This window comes from Antrostomus carolinensis, unplaced genomic scaffold, assembly GCF_000700745.2.
Source record: "Antrostomus carolinensis isolate BGI_N321 unplaced genomic scaffold, ASM70074v2 scaffold3450, whole genome shotgun sequence".
NCBI lineage: Eukaryota > Metazoa > Chordata > Aves > Caprimulgiformes > Caprimulgidae > Antrostomus > Antrostomus carolinensis.
Genome location: NW_010290424.1, coordinates 39,133 through 59,480, shown reverse-complemented (window position 1 = coordinate 59,480; position 20,348 = coordinate 39,133). Strand labels below are relative to the sequence as shown.

The window sequence follows — 20,348 nt, the reverse complement described above, 5'->3', positions numbered from 1 at the left end:
TTTCCTTGCCCTGTTCTAATCAGAAAACTTCTCTATTTGGCAATTCTATTCCTGAAAAAAGGGGTTACTCCATTAAAAAAAAAAAAAAAAAAAGGCACTGGCCTGGGAAATTTAGTAACCTGTTCTAATCAGAAAACTTCTCTATTTGGCAACTCTATTCCTGAAAAAAGGGGTTACTCCATAAAAAAAAAGAAAAAAAGCACTGGCCTGGGAAATTTAGTAACTTTATTTTCTAGCTCTACTGCAGAAATTGGCCTCTAAATATTTATTGTGTCAGAAATATCAAAGGATCCATTGATTTAACAAGCATCAAGATGAATACATAAAAATAGACAACCCCTCATCTCTTTTTAATACTGTCAGCCCTGAATTGAAAGGAGGCCATCAAGAAGGAAGGAAGTTCAGCATCATCAGGACACTTATGTCTTGCCAAAACAGTGGGAACTATACAAGAAGAATATTTAAAGTAGCAGCCACATATATGGAGTTTGGTCATTTATTATTTCAGAAACCAGGTGGTCCTATCATTAATTTGTATGGAAACAACTGAAAGTCTGAAAATGTTGTACATTACTAACTCACAGGTGAGGAAGTCTTGTCTCAGAACAAAAAGCTGCACACTGTATTTTGAAGAGCAAGGAAGAAAAACCCTTCTGTAGGGGTTTTTCTTCCCTAGTGCATGCACACGAAGTCTCTGCTAGGGAGTTTTAGTCCCACATACAGGTATTACTGCTTCTGGGCACTTTCCAACACTCAGTCAAAGAGTCAAAAGCAGCATTAGTGTTTCCAAACACAAGTAAGCACATAGCTAGTATTTAAAAATGTTCTATTGGATCCAAGGCAGGTGCTGACAGATTTGGTATACAGGTAGCATGCCAGAAAAAACTGAGGGCCAGAAAAAAATACCCAAGAATATTCAGTTCAAGCAACTACTCCTAACCGCACTTTTATTACTATTGCAGTAACAATCACCTGTTCACTTTACAGCAAAACAAACTGAAAAGCTGGTACGGAGGTAACTTGAGGAAGCTTTGAGACTAGAACCTAGCTTGATACTATAAAATATTGCATGGTGAAGACTCCAGAGGAGGCAGAGAAGCAAAATTTTGTGTTTTTGTCCCATTGCAGCTGTGTCACTTCTGAAGTCCAAATACAGTCTGACTCCAACAGAAGTACTTGACACTGCTGCAGGCAACAAAAATGCTGCTTTACAAGCTAGCCAAGTTCACCCTGCAATTAACCCTACTTCCCTGCTCCTTAACATAGCTACCATACGCACTACAGCTGACTAAGACTCCCCATAACAGTAAACTCACCCTTCCACAAGAACTTAGGAAATTCTACAACCAGACCTGAAGTAAACTGATAGCTGATCATTACTCCACTACCACCGAGAGGACACAATAAAAAACTCAATACTCACTGCATGAGTTGTACTCACTCCAAAACAGGAAGAAATAAAGAGCTTTATCGTGAAAAAAGTTCAGAGTTCAAAAAGATGAACGTTTGAGAGGGACTTACTGCAGCTGCTTTCATCACTTCCATCAACACAGTCCACAGTCCCATCACATTTTGCGTTTTGTTTCCTAATGCAAATGTTATTCCTGCACTTAAACGTGTGGTTGGTGCAAGGAATACCTGAAATAATTGTGGGGGAAGGAAAAAGACTAATGGATCAACTTAACACATGAAGACATGTCTGCACAGATGAAAGTTTCATACATGTATTAATAGACAGGAGGGAACATAGCGAAAGAGCACTTTGGCTGGGATTGCGTAAACCAATCTTCAAGTAGAATAAACTGTTCAAGTAGACTTGCATCTGTACTTAGACTTGCATCAAGCTGGCTGAGTCTGAACAAAGATTTCCTCCCATCCTTTCCCATAGGACTACTGAATGTGGATATAGTAGTGAAAACTTAGCTGTAGAGGAAGCGTTAGGCTAGAAAGAGAAAACATCTGACACACTGGAAAGAAGCCCTCCTTTATGTTTCACTACTCAATGTGAGATGAAGGATAATAGAGAAAGCAGTCTTACCAATTACATTCAGTTAAACTGCAACCCCAACCTTGGCATTTCCCTATTGCCCTGTGGCTCTCAACAAATCAGGCAGCTCAAACCCAATCTGTTTTTCTTGTCAACACACAGAAGTATCCTGTAACTATTTACACAGACCGTCTAGTCAAGCAGGTCAAAAACCCACTGCTTCTCTTTTAGAAAGTTACTTGCAGCACTTCCCAGTTGTGCTCCCTTTCATATGTCATAGTGTCCATTTATTCAAAAAAGTTAAATTAAAAGGCTGATTCAAAACTTTAATGTGCCTAATGCTAAATTTAAAGCTTCCATAGCATTTTAAACACATTGACCTTATAACACTGAAAATTGCTCCGGAGAAACTATCATTTTTGTAGTTATTTTACAGATGGTAAAACAGAACCAGGAAATAATTTGCACAGATTATGCTTTAAAGAGATAAAATCTGGGATTCAAGCTTTAAACCTTAGATCCCCATCCTCCAGAGTACTTAATTCTTCTGCCAGTATTTTGATGAAACAGATGTTCATGAGCACATTAAAAAGAAATCAGTTTAAAATCAATAATTACTTATTTATAAGTATATCAGAAAACTGAATAGAATGATATAGTCTGAATTAGATTTGATAGTGCCTCTTAACTCTTCAAATACAGCATCCAGTATTCAAGTCAGGATTGGATAGATGATAGAAGAGAAAAAAATTAATCAAGAGAGTAGCCTTACTGTGAGTGCAGTTCTGCTCGTCTATTCCATTCTCACAATCACTTACTCCATTGCAAGCAAGCAGGTTATCCTGTACCGCCAAGCTGGAGTTACAGTTCCACTCGGGGACAACTTCAAAAACATAAGTCAAATAAGCTACAAAAGCGTGTTTGTAATGTTAACACTATCCTTCTGACCATGCCCAGGTACCACTTTCATAGCTTTACAGCATGGTATGAGGATGAGTACGAGTACCACATTATGCATGGAGAAAATAAAACACAAAAGAGTTCAGTGACCTGTCCCAGTTCACACATTGCCCCAAGTGGAGCAGCCCCAGTTCTAACTCTCTTTCACCATGGACAGTTATTATCACTCTCATCTACTCTATGCACCACAGCTTGTCATTCTCCCACAAAAATTAAATAACTAGTCTCAAAATAGAACTGAATTTTACAATTACCAGCTTTTATCATATGAGGAAAAACTATTACAGCTATTTTTGTACATCTAACTTTCTTCCTCATGCTTTCCAGTGCCATACTTTCTTCATTCTTAGTTTTGTCCCTTGCTAATTATCTACAAAGTAAGCACTCAAGAGACTGACCGATAGTCTGAACCTGGAACTACAAAGGAAGCTGGAAATATCTTCCTTTCTTCCTACCACCCCCCCACCTCCCCTCAAAAAATTCACTTTGTTTCAGGTGCCTTCTAAGACTAGAGAATACATTCATTGTGTTTTCCAGTCAAGATCTCTAGTAAGTGAATACAGACCACAAAAGAGTTCATCACTTTCATCAAAGCAGTTGTTTATCCCATCACAGCGCTGCATTTGCTGGATGCATAAGCCAGTAGAACACTTGAAATATCCAGGTGGACATGCTGGAGGAAAAAACAAAAACAACAACAACAACAAAAAAAAACCTTCAAAGTTTCATTTTCCGAAATATTGCCAGCTCATTTCAATTTACAGTCACTAAGCTATTCCAAGGAATTATAAAGTTGATTTAAATTTAATAGCATATGTGCATTGCCAGCACTTAAATTGAGTTCAGATGTTGAAAACTGGGATTTAAGAAAAGAAGAAAAAACAACTCCAAAGTTCCAGTTCAGCTGTTACTGCAATATGTACTGCAGGCTCTACGCTAGGGTTGGATCAAATCAACCAGTGGTTTATGGTGCAACACAAGAGAGATTGTAATGCAATCTTCTTTTAAAAGACAGTCTCGTTTTCAATAACCAAAATTTGCAACACTTTGCAACTTTGGTTAGTAACCTCTATTGTGGTGACTTATAAATCATATAAATGCCTTTTAGAATAAAATAATGTTACCTTTTTTTTTTTTACATACTCCACATATATGCAATGCATAAAATTGCTCTAATGTGACAAGTAGCTATGACTAGAACCATTACTTCTCTACTACTCAAATATTTAAGATTAATACAAGGGAAAAAGCACCAGTAAACAGTTGTCTGTTTCAGGACTTGGAAAAACTCACAGTTGGTAGACTGTTTTATCAGCTTTTTGAGATGTTTAAGATTAATACAAGGGAAAAAGCACCAGTAAATAGTTGTCTGTTTCAGGACTTGGAAAAACCTCACAGTAGGTAGACTGTTTTATCAACTTTGAGACCTTTATTTCAGCTCAGATTTCTGCTTGCACATAAAGTATTTAAACTGATGGAAACATTGGAATAAGCAGTTGATTATTTGCTACTCTTTGTTCATTACCTGGAAATGTTTGTAGTAGTAGAAACGTTGCCAACAAAGCCTTGGGGATGAAAACAAAAAGGAACAGCAGACTTCAGTTGACTGCACTGTGGCCATAGCCTCACAGGAAGCTTTAAGGACTGTGCAGAAGAGAGCAGACTGTGTGTGTGTGTGTGTGTGCAGGAAACCAGAGCATGCTGCACGGGCCCACAAACCTTAGCTGCGTAGCCTTCATGAGCTAGAAAAGGCTCTTTGTTTGCTAGTCACCTGCCTTAGTAAGGTTAGAAAAGAAAATAAAGAAAAACCCAACAGAGAATTTCTTGCATAAACCTAATTAAGTCCTACTGGAGCTGAAAAATGCTGCTTCACAGGTCTGAAATGCAAAGATAGGTTGAAAAAGATAAAATCCATCTTACGCTGGCTGATGTTATAGCTGCCGTACTCCATCAGAAGTGGCTTCTCTGAGACCTTCGAACTGCACTGAAGCTCAACGTTGACAGCAGAACTTGCAACGTGGAAGACTGTTTGATGATCAACATAGTAACCGCAGTACCTAGAAGTGTTCAATGGAGTTCTAGAGCAGCCTCCACATCAAAATTGCCATACGTACAATTTAAACGTCAACGTCATTGAAATTTAGCGATACAGTCAGCTGCTGTACTTTAGTTAATAAACCAAAATCTGAAACAGTAGCCAAATTCCTCAAATGCTGGTCAGAATCCTTCATGACTACACACATGCAAGCAGAATGTTTTGCCAGAAAGTCTAGAGAAACATAGATGTAATGAAGAAATATTATCAAGACAAACATGGGTACTTTTGTCACCACTTCTGATGTCTGTTTTCAAAAGATTTGGATTTTTGAGAAGACATAAGGAAATTTGGTGGGAGGGGAAATGTCAGCACAGTGGAGAACAAATTTACCTGCTCTGATTTTGAGGATAGCCCCTAAAGGCATTGGGATAAAATTGGTCCAACTGCTTTAGAGGCAAAGAGGAACAGATTTAGGGAAACTGGAAATATTTCTAAGTAGTCACCCAGCCTTCATCCATCATTAACATTCTGAAATTTTACCTTTGAAAGTCATGTCTTCAAATAACTATTCTAGATGAAAAAACCCCCCCCAAAGCCATCATCAACAACAACGAAACCCCAAAACACAAACCCTTGTGTGTACATCTACTTTAAGCTGCTATTTTGGCAAAGGTCTTCCTTGGATTTCTGCCTAGGTGATGTTTAAGTCAAAGAAACCTAAATGCTCCCTGATGCCAGCAAACATTTAATCCATCCATTGCCAATGCGTTTCTATCGCCCCTTCCATCAAAGATGCCAAAAATGTTGTAACTGGCACTTAGATGCTACTCTAGCTGGGGGAAAAAAAAATCCAATAAACCCCAACCCAAACCAAAACCAAACAACCAGAACCCAAAAATTCTTTAACAGGGAAATGTTGCTGGATCATGTTTTAAAAATTAGAGACAGTTTTAAATGGAGTAAACCAGTGAACACTGGCAGTACAGGTGGTTCTAGAAGTAGAAATAAAGACCTTCTCTTCTGTTCTACTAGAACACCCCAAAAATGCAGCACTTATGAGAAAAACATGTGGCTTTAAGACCTCTGTAAAGAAAAGGACTTATCAGTCTAAATAGATTTAAAAGCAGAAGCAGCTGTATTGAGTCTTTGTACACCTGGCACATACACTTGACAGCAGTGCAAGGTGACACACTGCAGTTAGGACAAACTCGAGGAACATGAAAATGGATTATTGTATTGTTAAATGGACTAAAATCTACTATCTAGAAGTAAATATTCCCCTTGTTTATTTTGGCAACACCAGGTATTGCACCAGGAGTATTCTTCATGTCAGTGAATGCAGGGAAATTGGACAGTGATTTCCATGTGGACAGATGTTGCCTGGTGTCCTGTGCACCCCACTGAAGCATGTCATAGGGAATGGCCATGCTCATTCAAACATTTCCATATGTACTTTTTTTCGGTCTATGAAAATGAAGCAAACTTTTAACAGATCTAAGAGATTCTGTTCCAGTAATGTGAAAAATAAATTAAGGAAACAATTTAAAAGATAGATTACTCTTGTACATCCTGAAAACATATGAAGAAAGTTAACTTTACAGCTTTCTGCTATAGGAAAAAAACCCCCCAAAAAACAAACCAAATCTATCAGGGCTAAGAGTGAAGACTTCCTGCTGCAGGAAGTCATCTTCTCACTCATTTTCAAACCAAATCTATCAGGGCTAAGAGTGAAGATGACTTCCTGCAGCAGGAAGTCATCTTCTCACTCATTTCAAAGATAGATTACTCTTGTACATCCTGAAAACATATGAAGAAAGTTAACTTTACAGCTTTCTACTATAGGAAAAAAACCCCCCAAAAAACAAACCAAATCTATCAGGGCTAAGAGTGAAGACTTCCTGCTGCAGGAAGTCATCTTCTCACTCATTTTGATGTCTCTGTCATTGGTGTTCCCAACCTAAAGCAGCCTGCTAAAGCGTATAGCAAAATGCCACCAAAACATCTGATTCCCTCGATTAGCTCACAGACATTTTCTACATTTCTCCTTCAGTCAATGACTTAGACAACTTCCCTCAAACAAACCTTAGCACCATTTTAAAAAATAAATAAATAAATAGAAAAATTGCAGGCTGCATTGACCACTTCTCAGACACATAAAGCAATCACATCTCTCCAGAACTAGAGGAAGCTCCTGCACATCTGTGGAAGAGCTGAGACAGCTACATCAGGGAAGCTATGTCCTGTACACAGTGAGAAGTGCCATATGCTTATGGGATTTCTAAGATAGATCTACAGATCGTTGGGAGCCTTCCGCTGGTGTCTTACTAGCTATTTCTCCAGGTCCAGAGCAAATGGAGGTTGCAAGGCACCCTCTGTATCTCTGTGTCATTGCTACAAAGAGAAACTAATTAAGGGGACCCTGTCCCATATGTTGAAACAAGGAATGAGATACCTTTACAGGGAAGAAGTAGATACATGCCTCCTGTAACAGAGACAAGGGGATGTTGCATCAACAGCTTTAACAAAAATAAAACACTGGCAATCTCTTTGTTCCCATAAACCTCTAATGGTCTGTTCACAGAGACAAGTTGATATCTCCACCTATGAGAATTTCAGCAAAAGCAGTTCATCAGCAGAGAAATATTTCCATGTCCACCAGAAGAAAGACGAGGAAGAACTGCATGGTTGTGTTCAGTGTTTCTGGTTAAAGCTGTCCCTAGAAGCCTGAAGGAACTTTATCTGCACCACCTTCACAGTAGCAGTCTTTATTTACCAAGATCAGTCTTCTGAAGTTTCTTAACCCTTTTTACCTAAGATAGCAGAACACACGTGCCATGAGCTGCAATTGCAGGAAGCTGAAAAGGTAGGAGTTCTCCTCCTCCATTTCATTAACCATTAAAATTTGGGAGGAAGTGGGGCAGGATTTCAAAATAATTAAAAAAAAAATCAAATATAAAGTTTCATGCTTTAAATTATATTTTTTTTCCATGGAAAGTAGATATAGAACAGAAAATCATGGAGGTTCAAAAGCCTTATTTTCAGTGAAAAAGATACTCTCAAATGAAAACTGGGTCTACTTATATCATCAGCAACTTGCAATCAAGATCAGGAGCATGTGCTCTTGTGCAGTCCTGCAAAAGTAACCCCAAGTGCATTTCTAAGGGGCATATCCTAACATTTGACTCTGTGGAATGTAAATTGGTAGGTTTATTTAAAAGCTGCTCTTTCATATAGAGAAACGTTACAATATGAACCCATCATCTTTTTTTCTACAGATTTTGACTTTATTTGATTCATATCTCGGCCATACCCGAGATCTCAAATATTTCCAATCATTTCATAAAAAGAACACCAAAAAAACCCACAAGCACACCAAACGTTGTCTGTTTTTACTGGTGTTTTTATGTGCCCACCTAGTCCAGCAACAAATTCCCACAAAGGCACAATTTTAGGAGTTTCAGACAAACTGAATTTTCTCTATAGAAGTACAACTTGATATCAAAGAATAGACAAAGTTTTTTCTCCTCTTTGAAATTATTTCAGTTACACTCTTAAAGACCTGACTGACTTGGCTTAGTTTCAGCAGTGAGTTCAGAAATTCAGTTTCAAGCTGATCTTACTGAAGTTTCCATTTGAACAAAGTTAAAAAAAAATAATTTTAAAAAATTCCAACATTCTAAATCTAGCCTGGTCTCATCATCCTGTGATTGAAAGATGACTTAAAAAAACTGAGTAAAAAATAAGTGGCCAATGTGCATAGGAAAGTAACGGTGTTTTAATAAAAAAAATCACAGCAATATTTTAATAAAAAACACTTAAGAAATCCAGTGGTACTTTGGTAACCAATCTGTGTGGTATCTCTTTCAAGAGACAGTGACTGGAATGCAGAAACAGTTCTATTACCAATAATCTCATTGTAATAGCTTCAATGAGAAGTTAATTAGGTTCAGTGTCTTCATGAGGAATCATAGAATTAATTTACACTTAAAAGGGTTTTAACAGACCTTGTTTAATGATCCCAGAAAACCCAAAATTATTATTAGGGTTCACAGGACATGTGCCTTCACCCAACTCTTCTTATTTCTCTTCAGAGAGTGCCAAAGGCTCTTGTTTTCACCTTTCTAGTACTTTTCAATAGAAATTTTTTGTATGTATATTTATATTTTACAAAGATTCAGTTACTTCGTAAGTCAAAGTGAAAGAACTGTGAGAGAAACCCCATGAAGTCTCTCTGTCTTTGTGGAAACTCTCCGAGTGAGCTGCTGTAGAGATGGGAAGGGTTTTTTCGGTAGTATTAGTTTAGTAACCCATTCAGAAGTACTTACATGTGTTCATTAATTTTCCACCATCCACGTTCACAGCCTTTAATATTCTTCTCACTGATGGTATAGTTATGAAACTTCAGAGCTATACCAAGGCTCTTCTGTGGAGTCTGTTGGGAGCAAGACAGACAGTGCAAGCAGTCATCTTTTTCCTTTTGTGGCCATAGTACACAAAAGCCTCTAGATTTATCACAGCAATTGCAGTGCTTGGCAATGCCAGGCTCTGGGAGCTGTGCTGACTTTGCCAGCTCAACAGCCAGCACTTGAGACACCTGCCAGCTATTCAGTCTTGAGTAAGAGCAAAGGTTGGCAAAGCCCCACCACAGCTGCAGGCTTTCTGCCCCTCTGACCAACAGTCCTTTCATCTTCAAAAAGCCACTGCTCATAGAAAGTAGCTTTTGTATCAAGATCAAAGCACTCAAACACATCCAAATTTACTTGTGTAGGGACACACAGTCCCAGCAGATTGTTAGCTAAGATACTGCACTGAATACCTGTGTCACCTTTGTAATGCTGGGAATTATTTCTACCAAAATATTGTAGTCTTCTTCTAGCACCTGCTCAGCCAAGCATTCTTTAGCATTTTACAAAAGATTTTTAAGCCTGGCATTATCACAAAGGTTCATAATTAATTAGAATTTCCTTTATTAAAAGGAACAGAACCTTTTTGCAAGACAAGGGAATGTTCCTTTAAAAACAATTACTAGGTCAGAACAAGTATCCAGAAATTGATATTTTTCCTCCTTCACTCTAACAGAAAAGAAAATTTGGGAAGTGAGGGAAGTTTCAGCATTGAACTACTGGGAAATGAAACTGTTTTGAGAAATGAGTCTTGGGGTTTACTCATGTTAAGCATCCTGAAACTTCTCTCAGAAGTCCAGGGTGAATTGAAGACCTGAAGTTTAGCAAGAAGTAGTCACCTTAAACCTACGTATACTTTCAGTCATTTGCTTGCAGGAAAGTACTTGAAAGTGTACTGGTGGCAGGGGGGTTGGAACTAGATGATCTTTAAGGTCCCTTCCAACCTGAACCATTCTATGAAAAGATGCAGAAAAATGCTACCAAGAAAAAAAGTTTGTGGGATTGTGCTGGTAGGACAGACCACCTTAGAAGTCAAAAATTCAAATTTATTAAGCATAACAAAATAGCCTGAAAAGAACTATCAGAGAAACAGCAGTAATAAATAAGTTACAGGAGGCTCTTATACATGCTGGTTTTTTTTCTCTCCAAGTTTTAGGGAGGGGAATTAAACCCGGTAAATTCTTACATTCTCTGCCATGAAGTAATTCTGCTGGGTCAACATCAAAACTTATTTCAGCTCTTCACCTCTTATAATAGGACAGCTTAGGAACTATATTATCTTCATTAAGAATAAATGCACATAACAAAAAGAACAATCCCAATACAAAAACCTGAGCACAGACAGCTATTCAGCTATGTCACTTCTGTCAATTGTCATATCTGTAAGGATGCAGGTTACTCCCCACACAATTGTTTCTGCTATTTTTATGGGCTCTGTGTGCCCAAAACACACAACGGTGCCTAAAAGAGAAAAAGATTCATGTTACCTGGAAGTTCCACGCACAGAGACATTTTGGAGGATAATAGCTTGGGTAATAGGGACTTGTGATTCTCCCTTCATAGCCAATTTTCTCTTTTGTCACTATTGCTTTTCCACACCCTAGGGAAAAACAAAAAAGAGGGTAAAAGTTGGTAAACCTTAATATACTTCCAGTAAATCTATCCAGTGGGCTAAGCATCCAAATTTATCAGAAGTCTTTCACTACAAAACAAGGCAGCTTAGGAATTATAATTGTTTGAGTTCAAGTTGTAAAAAGATACCCCTTCCAATTATGCAGACAGACAAGGGATGGAGAAGTCTAGGAATGCTTGCTGGGTTCTGCAGGACCAGGAGAGAACACTGGGAAGTTTTGTATCAGTTATTCCACTGAAGGTAGTTCTGCAAACAAATCTCTGAACAGTGCTACACATCCATACATCCACACTGCAGTAGTACATGAGGATCTCTAGTCTTAAAATGTAGCCAGTTAGAAGAGAAATAGACAATGTGCTAATTTAATCAGCCTCCTGGAAGCCAAAACTTGATTTTATGACTGCTAAATGGATTTAGAGAAGTCATTAAAAACAAAATGTGCACACAAAAACCAACAGAGAAAACCCAGCCATGAATTTTAACCAATCAAATAAAAATAACAGCCCTGAATTTAAAGTTACTTATGAAGGAGAATTCATCACATGCTTTTATTATGGTATTTTAATGCTTAATTACTCTCAACATGGAAATCATGCAGCATCTTTCTGAGCAGCTTGTATTTCCTTGCATCGGGTTGTGTTAGATTTTTCTCCCTGTGCTACTAACATGAAGTTCCTTGTGTTATTTGTGATTATTATTTAACCACTTACTAAAGCAACAAAAAGCAGGTGATAGACTTGATGCACAAACATAACTGACTCCTTTGTGTTAATGAGGAGGCAAAGACTGGTAGCAAATGCAGACAGAGCTACTGAAGTTTTATTTTCTGAAGGTATTTTTTAGTGCTGAACACCTTCCATCTTTAACATCACCACTGAGGCTCAAACCAGGAGAGAGGCCAGAGCAGTGCTGCACCTGGAATAACAACTCCATCTACTGGCATATTGCAGTCCTGACCAACTGAATTCAGTCACTGCTGGTTTCAGCCTTCTTCTTCCTTCATATTTCACTTAAGAACAGCTAATCTGCATGGATTAAATTACTCAAGGGGAAGGCAGACACTCAATAATGCAGAGGAGATGAGGGAGAGACATGTAGAAAAAGAAAAAGAAACTGAGATACAAGAGTCATTTATCTGCAGTCAGAAACATGATGGCCATTTTGGGATTTTAGACAGAAAAAAAAGACAATAAACACATTTCCAAACACAGAACAAACCTACTTTCTTGTGTAATGACTTCAAAATAGCCATGGAATTCCTTCTGTTCCTTTATTTGTGCTGCCTTAAACATTACCAACATGAGATTATTTGTGGATACAAGTGATACCAATGAATCTGCTGGTTCACAAGCTCTGAGGGGGAAGGAGAGTACATAGGTAAAAAAAAAAAAAAATCAGTAAAAAACAAACAGTCAAAATCCAAAACTAAAATCCAACTCATTGCTTTCATTCTGTGCATAAATTTTCCACTGGTGCAGAGTTTACCTACTTCAAAGCCTAGTAAAAACTCCATGTTCTTAAACATTAAAGCACCTGTGACAAGGCCAGTTAGAAGCCAAATATTAGAAAGTTACTTCTTACAAAAAAAGAAAGAAAATGGACATGAAAACAAAGATAGACTGGTTAGCTCTAGGAGGTAATACTGATTTTCAGCCCTCACTCCAAGCAAAAATTAATGAAGCCAATGGTAAAGGCAGGCTTGTAGAAAGAGAAAATTCTTTATTACCAGGAATTTAAAAGAAAAAGATCCAAAAACAAGCATAATGGATCATTAAAGGGGAAGGGGAGGGAAGAGGAAATAAATAAATAATAATTAAAAAATAGTCCACATTGCTCAACCCATCATAGCCTCAACTCTAAATTTTAATAACCCCCTAAACTATTCAAATAAAGCAGAAAAAAAACAAATGTGTTGAACTGGCGAGTGACGCAAGTATCCAAAGAATAGTGACACTCAGTTTGAGAACTTCAGTCTTCATATGAAGAACACTAATCTTCATATGGAAAAAGATTTTGCTTAGGGGAGGAAATTTTGACTTTATTTTTTTTTAGTTAGCACCCGTTTCCTGATATGAAACGGAAAATTCCACCCAGTAGTGTATGAATTTCTCATAGTTCTGTAGCTAGGTGAAGGTGCTCTCCAACTGAAGAATAAAGAAGAATTTAAAGACTATTTTACTGTGCCTTTTATTAGTAAGATCAACTTTTCCAGTTTTGCGGGGGTTGGGGGGGGAGGGGGGAAGCCAGGTGTTATGTGTGTAATGCATGAAGATCGGGGTATTTTTAACAAAACAAACCAAAACCCACCCAAAGTGCAGTTAACAAATCTTCAGAAAAAAAATCCCCAAATGATTGTCAATTAATTATTAATAAAAATTTGTACTCACCTGTACAGTATCTTATGTTTGATTGGCATCAGAGAGTCATAAATGGTTAGCGAGTCGGTGATGCAGTTATCTGCTTCAATCTGAAGGGCTACTATGGAAAGACGAATCAGATGGCCAACTGATGCAATCAGCTTAAAATAGCAGATCGTTCCCCCTGAGGTGGCATAGATATCCAGAGGAAAGTGCTCATGGAGACGATCAGCATACAGATCATACATACAATTTGTTCCTGTGGAGATGTCACATTTTTCAACACTGGACACTCACTCCAAAACTCTTAAATCCACATGGTGTTAAAAAAAAAAAAAAATCTTAAAAGTTATTTTAAATTAAAGCAATGTATGAAAGGATATCTAAATCTGCAAATAAAGTAATCCACAAAATGCAACTCACTGTTTTTATCTTAGTTACAAGTCTGTGGTCAAGGAAAAGACCACAGTGCACGGCAAACAGGGCTGCAAATAAGTCCACAAAAGCACTGCCATTTTGTACTACAGGTATCTGCAGGGAACAAAGCTCTGTGGAGCCCCCAGAGGATAAATTACTTAAATCAAATAATTGTTCGCTGGGAAACGTTCGCCTATTGTCAAGGCATAAATCAACTGCTCTTCCCTATAGATATTAGGATATGTATAATTAAAAAATAATAATAAAAATCCAGCTACATGTCTATACTACTCTAGGCATTTTAGATTATTGTTCAAATGTCGGGGTTCTCTATGTTTTATTGTGAAATGAGCTGTAAGTGTTACCACTAAATTCAGATTCACCAATTCTTTCAGTTTGGAAGGGATGCTAGGATTTCCTTGTTCAACGTCCAGCTCAAAGCAGGGTCAAAATGAATCCAGACCAAGTCTTTGTCCTGTCAAGTCTTGAAAACTTTGGCAGCATTAGAAGTCAATGCTCAAAATGGAAGTCCTGTCAAATATAAATGATACAGCCTAGCCTACACAACACTTTTTTTTTAAAAAAAAAAGAAAAGCTTAAAGTCGTCATAATTTAGATAAGAATAACCAGAAAATTACTCTACTTGCAAAAAATTTTCCAGTTAAGCTGAAACAATTGTGACTTTCAAGTCAAATATATTGAGGTCTTTATTTCAATTTCAGTATTGTAGCTCAGAGTCAGTAAAAGCTTAGGAATTTTTTTTTTGTTTGGTCATATCTAAAAACTCTTAACATAGTTCTTTGATAGGTGAGAAGGAGGAAGAATGCAAATTAGGGAGAATTGGATCCAAAGTAAGTATTTGCATTAATTTCTGCCTATTAAAAAGACAAGTTTCTGAAATAGTTACTATTGTGGAACACAAATCAGAGCACTGTGAAAGTACATTATCAATTGTTGACTCAAATTAAATGTTGGCCTTTTAACCAGTAGTTAATCAAGACAGGAAGTGACAGGTTTTGTCTGACTTCCACTTCTAATTTACAAACTTGAAACTAAAGCTATGAATGGTTAAGAACAACCTGTCAGGGTCACATACCGTTCAGCTGAATTACGGTTACAGCTATTTAAAGCTTTGGTTGAGCCATTGTTCTTCCTTCTTGTTCTTATCTCTTCTCAATAACATTCTTTTTATATTAGTTATTTATATCTATTTATTCACCCTTAACAAAGCCAGCTCTGAGCGCAATCTTTAGAAATAAGTGACTACTATTAGATCTACTAAGTAGTTAATACTGTGACAAGCTCACTGCTGGTATGGAGCATGGTGCAGAGAATTTAGAGCTAGCTCTGGAACTAGAAGTAATGCAAGCATACCAGCTTGAAACCAAAGCTGGATACAGTCTTTATCCAACCAAACCCTTCACAGCCAGACACCATGGCAATGCAAGTCATTCCTAACAGCTGGATCTCTACAAGTCTCTTCTCCAATCCATTCTTCAATAAACCTGCACTCCAGTCCTGTGCCTGGACTAATAACCAGGTGCATCTTCACAACAAAGTAACTCCATTTCTCTCAAGATACAACCAGGCGATGCACCTTCCTCATGTGGCACTGCATTAGCACTTTCACCTCTGCACCGTATTCTGTAGTCCTAAGCAGACACACTCAAGGGATCCCAACAAAGGAAACTGCACTAATATAAGACTTAACTCCTGTGGCAATCCAGGTTGTTGTTCCCCTGCAACTTCATTGCATACCAGCACCATGCTTCTCACAGATACCAGTTGCCACCTGTGGCTGACTACACTGTAAGTCTCTGAAAAACACCTAGAATACAGCAGATCATCCCTTTTCCTTTGTATGAAAAATATCATACAAGTCCTAAAAAAGCCTTAGAATAAATGTTTGTGTTGCACTCTTCTGCTCTTTTAGGGATTGCACTCTTGAAAAATTGAAATACGAGATCTGACTGTACTAATTCCTCTGCCCTGGAACACTGAAATAGGAGATGAAATTTCTATCATTTTCTTGTTCAACGTAGATAGAAACTTACTATCCAAGTAAGCACCAATGCACAAAATTCTTTTATATAATAAAAATGCATGTAAGGAGATGTGGCAAAGACCAATATTGCTGTGCTTCACAGTTTAAGTCAGGAAAGGTTTTGAGCAAATGAATGCTGTAGCAAACTTGACTTGAATTTTGAGAAAGTATGGGCTGATATCAAACTGAGCATTGCAAACCATGGGCCAGGATCTGTGACCCAAAGTCCACCTGTGGCCCACAGAACTAGTAGATCTTGACTTGGCTGCACTGACAAAAGTAGGTGTTGAATTCTGAGAAAATATGTAAGCTAAAACCTTGCAAAGTACCAGAAGTGGAAACCACAGATAGAAGTGTAACAAGTTAATGTCCCAGAAAATAAAAATACAGACATGGAAAAGTATAAAGCCCTCAAAAAAACTGAAATGGTGCAACTTCAGAAGATGAAGAGCAAGCTTGTGTCAAGAAGTAAGGGAGGCCAACACATCCCTAGCTAACTGACACTGCTGGCCTAACAGACACTTATCAGGTGTTGGCATTGATGGTGATAAGCATGTTATTGCTTAGCCTAGTAGCGCATTTTTTTCTAGGTAGCTACTTGACAAACTAGTGAACATAGATGGGCTGTACTTTTAAACTGCTTGTCAAGTCTCTGCACACTGCCAAAGAACCCTACTGGAAGGTTTACAACATGAAACCAAGCAGGTATATATGTAGTGTCTCCCATAACCCTGGCAAAACTGAACTGCTTCAACTAATTTCTGTTAGGGAATTCATTCAAAAAAGAAAGAAACTCATCATTAACGTTGGAGAAAAGGGAGTGAAGGAGGATAAAGGAAGGACAAAAACATTGCTGTTTATTGTTCAGTGTAAAAGCCAATAAATAGTCTTTAATTCAGTACTGCCCAGTTTAGAAAAGGATAATCTTCTCAACACAGTGAATAGCAAACAACAGACTGAACAGACTGAGTTTACTTCCTTCCACGCCCTCCTTCCTCCCATGTCACCAGGTACATCTAAAAAATTTACTAGTCAGATTAAAGGCAGAAAGTTTCTGTATTTGTGGCACGCAGGCCTTGGTCAGTCTTACAGCAAGACATGACATAAATGCTAAGGCTGAATTTAACCTTCTTCAATTAACACTGAACAGTCTCTTTCAGTCTGAGACATGAACTAAAAGCTTTGTTATCCACCTATCCTCTGCCAGAAAGCTGCCAAAATGATGAATTACCTGTTCCTGTTGTTGACCAATAATCTGAGCGAAGACCTGCTGCATAGAAAGAGAGTTGTGTGAGTCTTCTCATTTGCCTAAAATCCAGAATTCAGGGTTTAACTGAATCACACTTTAATCCTAACACTAAACACATAGAACAAAACAGTTATCTCTATGAGGGATGCTGCCCAAGCCCTCTTCATTTCTACAAATTCCGCAAGCAGCTTTGGACGCATCATGTCTCCAGACATCTCAGCGCCTGAGGCAAGAAGAGACTGCATGTCAATTAAGCAGCCAAATTCAATTGAAGGATTGAGACAGAACTACCTAGGAGGTCATTTCCTCACCCTTGTCCACAAAGTCTCTCTCAGCTTTCAGTTGGACAGAGTTATTCAAATGAAAATCATACAACATTTCATAGCTAATTACATGAAACAGATACTTGAATTTCACATTGCTAATTTCTTCCCCAGACAGGAATGGCACACAAATTCTTTAATGAATGGGCAGTTTTATAAGCAGTTTTTTCATCTTTAATAAAGGGGTGACAAGAATCTCATTTTCAATGAAGGAGCTAAAGTTTGAGCCATGTAGAAAAATTAACCCTTCATCTATTTGTACCGAATACAAACATAAGCACTGTAAATTCAGGTAGTTTGGCAATTGGTGTTCACAAGGACACTTTTTAACCTTGATTTAACCTCAAATCTGGTTTTGATTTTCCTTTTCCCCTTTTTTCTTTTTCTATAATAATTTTAGTATTAGAAGCTAAAAATCCTGGATATAGATTTTGGTTTATTTATAGAATTTGCTACTTTAAGATAAAAATATTTGCTTAATGAAGTGTTTCCTCAAGTATATACATGTGTGGGCTAATACTAACCACTTAGTACAATAGAGTCCATGTCAACTGCAAGGCCCTGAAGACTTCCCACCGAGGTCCGGTTAATGATACTTGTCTGAATGGAATCCTTTAAAATGGCAGCCACACAATCCTCACACAGCACTTGGCCTTTAGCCTGTGGTACCACAAATACGATCCAGAAATGAATAAGAAGGCCTCCATTGTTGTTGTTACTGAAATAAAAAGGTCCTACAGATTATCATCCTGGTGAAAGTTTTCTGAAGACTAGACTCTTAAATAGAAGCTTCTGAAGTACAAGTTTTGAAGTGTATGGCTCATTTTCATCTTGCCTTGTTACTTTGACGTACTGAATGTATTTTTTTTCCTCTTAAAAAAAAAAAAAGAGAGAGAAACCCAAAACACACTCTTTACATGCAGTTGGAGATCTTCACTAGGCTTATTTCCTGAGGTCTCCTGACTTTTGAGATCTATGGAAATAATAATATCTACTTAAATTAGAGCTGGATTATCTCCTAAAGATAAAAACAGATATAATAGAATTATAATCTCCAGAAAAGCAGAACTCTACATTGCTATGCATCTCACCCTGTACTGTGCACTGCAGCACGTGAGAAACAATTCCTAGACTGTTTAGGTAAGAGGCTGGATATGGTCAGCTCAATCTTTACCTCCTAATGGGGAGAAAGACTTTTAAATCAAATGTACCCCAGAAACTTCTGTTCCTGAAGCAAAATTGTATTTTGAAATAACTAATCCTCTAGCATTAATTGCATACATAATATTTCTATACTGCAGTATAGAGATTTTCCCCTTCTGCTGCCAGTAGAAAATAGTTTTATACCACTAACCTTACTTATAAAATATGTACAGTTTAGTAAATAATACAGAGTTACGCTCTAGCAGCATGTTTAAATGGGTAAACTTCTGTGTGACCTATCAGCCAAAGTATCACCCAACCTCTTTAGGGACATTATTATTTCTGTTTACCTTAGATCATACTCCTGGCAGACAAGAAACTGCTGATATGACTTTAGTTTACTCTTACTTTTGTGAAATGAATTGGTATAGGTTATAAATGTATTTTGCTGTCAGTACAAGTAAACAGCAAAGAGATTAAATCATAACCACCAAAACCAAGCTTCTCTTGTGGGCTCATTGCATTATATACTACCCAGCAAAAATGGAATTACATTAACCACAGTTTTACCTGACTTCTGAAACTGTGGACTGCTTGTAAAATTTGGAGAAAGAGGAGGTTGTGTAGACCAAGTTCATCTGAAAGAGAAAGTACTAAGACTTAGCATTTCTGAAAATCAACCATACCTAGAGATGTTACATGCCTAGACTTTCCTAAGAACATCCTCTTTTCCATCAAGAATACGCACGTATTTCTAGACATACCTCAGCCAAATTAGGCAGAGCAGCAGACACTAACAGACCTGTTCTTCAATGCACCCAGAACAAGTCCAATATTCACAGGAAACATCAAATCTTGTGCCTATGACCAGCTGATGTGTGCAGCTATGCTTTTTCCAAACAAAAAAGTTTTGAAAAGGCTGTAAATTTTTTGCCCGGCAAATCCCAAACACAGAGGGCTTCCCTATCCTGATGACGAAACTTGGGGCCAGTCTTCAGGAAGTGATCACATGCTCGTAACGTTTTGTGTGCTGCTACTAAGGTGCAGTTAACAGCATACGCTCTCAGAGCTTTTTCCACAGAATCACAGAAAGACTGAGGTTGGAAGGGGCTTCTGGAGAGCATCTAGTCCAACCTCTCTGCTCAAAACAGGATCAACTACACCAGGGTTGCTCAGGGCCATGTGCAGTTGAGTATCTCCAAGAATGGAGACTCCAACAGCCTCTCTGCACAGCTGCTCCAGTGTTTGATCCCCTTCACAGTTAAAAAGTTTATCTAATGTTTATGTGAAATTTCTTGCATTTTGATTCAGTTTATATCTGTTTTCTTTACTATCAACTTATTGTTAATGCATTTCTTTCCAATACACAAAGTATAAAATATGTGGAGAAGAAAAAACTCTGCCTATTGCATGTTGTGGGACTGCCTTTGGGGAAAGTACACTTCTGATTCCACACGTTCTTTGGATGCATGTGATAAATACAAGCATGACAATAACCTTCCTTCCTCTTCTTCAAGGAGGTACATTTTTAAAGCCACAAGGTGGCATGTACTTCAAGCTGTTCAGACCTCATCCTGCTGCTTAATGGTTAAAATTAATGCCCAAGGGACTATTACAGATTACTTTGAAACAAAGGCTGTAATAATCACATTAATATTAGTTTCTAACTTTCAGTGTTTAACACAGGTAGTTTGAACAATTATTTTAATGACCTAAATAAAATGTGTGGAGCTCAATCTTTCTCCAGATTAGGCTACAAAGGATTTTATATATTACTGTTACTATCAAAGTGGG

The 20,348-nt window shown here is 37.7% G+C and overlaps 1 protein-coding gene across 1 annotated transcript in view; it reads right to left on the bottom strand.

Annotated features, from left to right (window-relative positions):
* Positions 1 to 20,348, bottom strand: part of TMPRSS7 (transmembrane serine protease 7) — a 32,680-nt gene that overhangs the window by 5,626 nt on the left and 6,706 nt on the right. Inside the window, exons 2-12 of the mRNA XM_029086256.1 lie at positions 19,125 to 19,192; positions 17,936 to 18,129; positions 17,071 to 17,109; positions 13,409 to 13,637; positions 12,244 to 12,374; positions 10,876 to 10,988; positions 9,311 to 9,417; positions 4,868 to 5,004; positions 3,513 to 3,620; positions 2,760 to 2,870; positions 1,522 to 1,638 (exon numbers count right to left, since the gene is read on the bottom strand). Of these exons, the coding sequence (XP_028942089.1) occupies positions 1,522 to 1,638; positions 2,760 to 2,870; positions 3,513 to 3,620; positions 4,868 to 5,004; positions 9,311 to 9,417; positions 10,876 to 10,988; positions 12,244 to 12,374; positions 13,409 to 13,637; positions 17,071 to 17,109; positions 17,936 to 18,129; positions 19,125 to 19,192 (1,354 nt within the window). The remainder of the gene's footprint in view (positions 1 to 1,521; positions 1,639 to 2,759; positions 2,871 to 3,512; positions 3,621 to 4,867; positions 5,005 to 9,310; positions 9,418 to 10,875; positions 10,989 to 12,243; positions 12,375 to 13,408; positions 13,638 to 17,070; positions 17,110 to 17,935; positions 18,130 to 19,124; positions 19,193 to 20,348) is intronic.